General features: G+C 60.3%; 1 protein-coding gene across 1 annotated transcript; it reads left to right on the forward strand.

Moving 5' to 3' along the window:
• Window positions 1-3018: 3018 nt before the first annotated feature.
• Window positions 3019-5240, forward strand: TPBGL (trophoblast glycoprotein like). The gene has a single exon (XM_017533006.2). It carries the CDS (start codon window positions 3644-3646, stop codon window positions 4796-4798), a length of 1155 nt encoding a protein of 384 aa, XP_017388495.1. The 5' UTR covers window positions 3019-3643; the 3' UTR covers window positions 4799-5240.
• The last annotated feature ends 248 nt before the right edge of the window (window positions 5241-5488 follow it).

Raw genomic sequence — 5488 nt, forward strand, 5'->3', positions numbered from 1 at the left:
AGGGAGGCTGCGGCACAGGAGATGAGCAAGAAACCTGAGCTTCTATTGGGCTCAGGTCCCAGTCAGCTATGCCAGCTTGGGGAAAGCACTTAAGCTTTCTGGGTGCCTATCTCCTGGTGTGAGGTGTAGATGAGGATCCTCACCGAGCTTGCCTCACAGGGCTGGGAGGCTCGAGCCACAGATTTGTAAATCATTATTTCATTCAGCAAATGTTTTCTGGTGCCTTTTCTGTACTGAGCCCTGAGAAATTAGATGAGTTCTGAGCCCCAGTTGCTGACAGTCAAGAAGTTCAGGGGAGTCTTAGCCCTCTGATTGATAAATTAAGTTCAAAGGATGGAGAAGGAAGCCATGAGGGCTTCCTGAAGGGGGCAAAACTCACAAGTCCTGAGGGACAGCGGCCTGGACTGGAGAAACAGAATCAAGAGAAGAGCATCCCAGCTGGGGCAAACAGTCCAAGAAAACAGACTTCCACCAGATGCATCAGAGAATAAACACACAGCCTCAGACTCAAGTGAACACACATTTATTGTACACTTAATGCATACTGAACACTGGCAAATCCAAGATAGACAGTACTGTTCCTCCCAAGAACAGACATCCCTTGGCCCCAAACGGCTCACAGACTTGGTTCCTTGGGGAACAAGGAGAGAGAGAAATTGGTGTCAGGAGAATTTAGAAGGGAAACACCTATACAAAGTGGAAAGAGAGGAGAGGAGGCTGGGTAGAGGCCACAAAGAGACAAGCAGAGACTCATTTTATTAACATCCACCATGCATTTGCTGTGTTGGGGAAGCAAAGAACATGGAACAGGGAAAAACAGCACGGGAGCTAATTAGTCCCAGAGATGGGAAATGCCTTATCCAGGGTCCAGCAGGATGGGTGCTAGGCCCCGACACCCAGGTGAAATGGTTTTTCTTGTTCTGAAGCACTTTCAATTCACTTTATCATAACAGCCCTGAGACAAATAAGAACAGGAATTCAAAGCCTATCTGCCTTATAGAACAGAAAGGTGACAGACCAAGACTGAGAGAGGCCTGAGTCACACCAGACCATCCATTCTCAGCCTCAGCTTCCTGGGGTCAGGACGAGACTTCCCTGTGGTGCAGGATTCTCTCAGATGCAGCCCACCATCTTGAACAAAGTCCTGGGCAAGGACCCTAGGACCAGTTTTCTAGGCTAAACCTTGAAACCTTGACAGAGGCCTTGGGGCCCCTCTGGCTTATTTCCCCATTTGTGCAATTCAGAGGCCATTTGCCTTATTCTCTGGCACCTGATGATTCTAAATTCTCTCCAGGCCTCATTTCCTCAAATGAGGTGTCAAGCACTCCTCAATCAAGGCTGCCTGTGACCCTGTAGCTCCTTTCCTGGGAGGGCATCAGCCAATCTGAAGCCAGCCACCACGGGGGCCTAGGAAAGGACCTCTGGGCTTGGCAGTGCTCTGTGATTCCTCAGGGGCTGGAAGCAGACAAAGTAACAGAGATTGTTCTGTTCATTCGCTCTGTCATTTGTTCACAAATATTCATTACTTCACTCTCTTGTGCTAGTCCCTGTGCTGGAAACACAAAAGTGAAGAAGACTCAGTGCCTCCCCACTGGGGAGATGTCAGAGCTGGGGCATGCTGCTCTGTGGGCCAGGGTTTAGGGGAGTGCTATAGGCTGGGGGCCCAGCCCCAATAGCATCCACTTGAGCACGTGTGCCCATGTGAGAAAAGACATCACCAGCCTGTTACCTCCACAGACCAAGGGCATGGTGCAGGGCGGGAGGAGTAGGGTCTGACTCTGCCAGCCAATCTCTGAGCGCCTATGCTTGGCATGGCTTATGCACGGGCCTGTAAGCTTGCCCTCTGAGAATGCACCCAGGAACCTGCATGGGCTCAGAAGTGTGCATATTCAAACATGTATGTGTTTATGAATCTATGGACACATGCCCGGATGTACTCAAAGCTGTGATCCTATGTGCACATGTATAAATGAGTCTGCATGGACTTGCATGAGGCACATCTGAGCTCTGATACCTGGGAGAGTTATGACAGGGGTAGTGAAGAGAGAGGGCTGGGAGAAGGGGAGAGCTGGGGAATCCCCACCATCACCAGCCCTGCTCCTTAATGTTGGTCCTTGCCCAAGACCCGGGCCACTGCAGGGTCTGCCTCTTCTCCTTAAGTGGTATTGATCTTTTGGTCGATCTGTTAAATATAACCTCAGGGAAGGAGTCAACAAAACAACAGTCCCCAGTTCAGGAGAAAGAGACTGATTCTTGGGAGGAGGGGGGAGCCTCTATCCCAACCAGCTCTGCTGATACCCGAATGGCCTACGGATCAAGTGTCAGCCTCTCTAGCCTGAATAATTCATGCCAAGGCCAGGAATGCTCCCTTCTCAGGAGCCTGTCTCTTTAAATCAGGTTTGGAGCTTCCCAGTTCTTGGGGGAAAAAAAAATCCAGAACAAAACAAATCTGTAAACAGCTCAGCCCCCATCTCAGCCCTGCCCCTTCTGAGACCTCCAACTCCAAGCTGCAAAATCTGCTCCTGCTCTCCTAACCTCTGGTGCCCCAAACCCCACTCACAGGTGAAGCCTGGAGGGACTGGTTGACGGTGCCCAATGGAACCCCAAGGGTCTAAGAGGTTTGGGGGCAGGGAATGAAAGCAAAGAGCAGAATCATTACACCCCTGTTCCCTGTGCCTAGGACAGTGCTTGGCAGAGGAGTCCAGCTCGGTGGAGGAAACCATATGAGGGAACTCATGGCAGAGGCAGAGCAGCCAGAGTTGGTGAGTGGGAGGGGAACGGGGGCCACAGACTTCTCCTAAGAGTGGGATGGGATGGGATGGGATGGGACGGAGAAAAAGCTGGTCCCACAGCTCCTGCAGGGGTGGTGACACAGCCAGGTCTAACGGAACTAGGATCGCAGAGGAGGAAGCAGAGGCTGGGGATTTTCCAGTCTCTCTCTCTGATTGAAGGTTAGGAAGAGGCTGGAAAATTAGTAACTTTCTCAGCCCACCCCTCAACCCTGCCTCCTGTAGTAGCGGCAGCTCTAAAGTCCTCCCCAACCCCCGAATTCTCCCTGGTGGTTACCCACCTGCCTGCTCTCCCCAGCCGGGCCCCGCCCCACACGTGCCAGAGAGGGAGGAGGAAAGGCCCAGCTTAAATGTCCGAGGTGGAGGTCGAGGGGGAGGGGAAAGCAAGTCGGAGCCTCTGGGAGCCAAACTTCTCAGCAGCCCGGGAGCCGGAAAGGGTGAAGAGAAAACGCAGCAGCCGAGAACCCTGATTCTCAGGAGCCTCCCACTCCGCCTCCCCCAGCGAGACGGGCGCGGAGACTCCGCTGGGGGGCGGAGGAGGAGGCCGGGAGGCGGGGAGGGGGGAGGCAAACCCTGCCCACTCGGCTCCGAGCCCAGGCGGCCGCGGAAGTCGGAGGCCGGCGCACAGGGCGAGGGCACCGGGGGCGGGGGGCTCCGCTCCCCATCTGACCCCTCTCGCCCCCGGCCAATCAGCCAGTAAGTGCGGCTCCGCGGACTTTCGAGACAGCGAACAGACCGACCGGGACTGCCAGACGCTCGGGGTCAAGGACTCGCCCCACCCGTGCCCCCCACCAGGCGCTCCCAACTCACTGGTGAGCGCGGCCGCCCAGGCGCTGGATGCGGGGGCGGCCGCGATGGCCCCGCGCGCGGGACAGCCGGGGTTCCAGGGGCTACTGATCGTGGCGGCGGCGCTGAGCCAGCCCGCGGCACCCTGTCCCTTCCAGTGCTACTGCTTCGGCGGCCCCAAGGTGCTGCTGCGCTGCGCGTCGGGCGCCGAGCTCCGCCAGCCTCCACAGGACGTGCCGCCCGACGCGCGCAACCTCACCATCGTGGGCGCCAACCTGACGGTGCTGCGCGCGGCCGCCTTCGCCGGCGGGGACGCGGACGGGGACGGAGACCAGGCGGGCGGCGTGCGCCTGCCACTCCTGAGCGCGCTGCGCCTCACACACAACCACATCGAGGTGGTGGAGGACGGCGCCTTCGACGGGCTGCCCAGCCTGACAGCGCTCGACCTCAGCCACAACCCGCTGCGCGCCCTGGGCGGCGGCGCCTTCCGCGGGCTGCCAGCGTTGCGCTCGCTGCAGCTCAACTACGCGCTGGTGCGGGGCGGCCCCGCGCTGCTGGCCGCGCTGGACGTCGCGCTGGCCCCGCTGGCCGAACTTCGCTTGCTGGGCCTTGCGGGCAACGCGCTGAGCCGCCTTCCGCCCGCCGCTCTGCGCCTGGCGCGCCTGGAGCAGCTAGACGTGCGCTTCAACGCGCTGGCCGGCCTGGGCCCCGACGAGCTGCGCGGGCTGGACCGCGATGGCGGCCTCTCCGGGCCGCGCCTGCTGCTCGCCGACAACCCCCTGCGCTGCGGCTGTGCCGCGCGCCCCCTGCTGGCCTGGCTGCACAACGCCACGGAGCGCGTGCCCGACGCGCGGCGCCTGCGTTGCGCCGCTCCGCGGGCGCTCCTGGACCGGCCGCTGCTGGACCTGGACGGGGCGCAGCTGCGCTGCGCGGACAACGGCGCCGACGCTCGCGGGGAGGAGGGCGAGGCCGCCGGCCCGGAGCTGGAAGCCTCCTACGTGTTCTTCGGGCTGGTGCTGGCGCTCATCGGCCTCATCTTCCTCATGGTGCTCTACCTAAACCGCCGCGGCATCCAGCGCTGGATGCGCAACCTGCGCGAGGCGTGCCGGGACCAGATGGAGGGCTACCACTACCGCTACGAGCAGGACGCAGACCCGCGCCGCGCGCCCGCGCCAGCCGCGCCCGCCGGCTCCCGCGCCACCTCCCCGGGCTCCGGGCTCTGAGCGGCGCCCGCGGGCTCGGGGCTGCCCCTGCCTGGCCTGAAGCCGTGGAGATGAGACGCCCGCGAGCCCGGAGCTCGGAGACCTTACCCCGTCTCGGAGGCTCTAAGCTGTACCCCCTCGTCCCCGCCTCCGAGAGCTCCCACCGTCAAAGACCCAGAGATAGCCCGTCCGAATCCAGAAACCCCTCCCGCCCACCCTGGTTTCTGAAACCTCCCTCCTGAACCACCCAAAGTACGTTCCCCGTCTCAGGGCTCACACAGACTCTGTCCTTCAAGGCTAGAGCTCTGAGACCTGCCCCCACCACCCTGTGCTTGGAGTCCCAACACCTGAGACTGCCCTGACCCCCACCTCCAGCTCGGAGCCCTCAGTCCCCTCTGGGGCTCCTGGGCCCTCCCATTCCATTCTGGTCTCGAAGCAGAGCACCCCCATCAGGAGAGGTTTGTGCACTTTGAGCCCTTTGTCCGGTCCCAGAGCTCAGGGCCCTCCATCCTACATGGAGGCCCAACCTTGGGGCTCTGAGGATTGGGCACTCTCCCCTCATCTGAGGATATATTACGTACCCCTGCCTCCCCCTTCACCCACCCCCGCCTCTGGCTCAGGCCCTCCCTTCCTCCACCCAGGCATGGGGGCATGGGGCTCAGCTCCTAGTCTGTCTCTCCCATCCCAGGGACAAGCACACCACGTCTAGCC

This window comes from Cebus imitator, unplaced genomic scaffold, assembly GCF_001604975.1.
Source record: "Cebus imitator isolate Cc_AM_T3 unplaced genomic scaffold, Cebus_imitator-1.0 Scaffold79, whole genome shotgun sequence".
Lineage (NCBI taxonomy): Eukaryota > Metazoa > Chordata > Mammalia > Primates > Cebidae > Cebus > Cebus imitator.

Excerpts from the sequence above, each read along its gene's own strand:
- TPBGL (XM_017533006.2), top strand. The coding sequence starts at position 3,644 with ATGGCCCCGCGCGCGGGACAGCCGGGGTTCCAGGGGCTACTGATCGTG.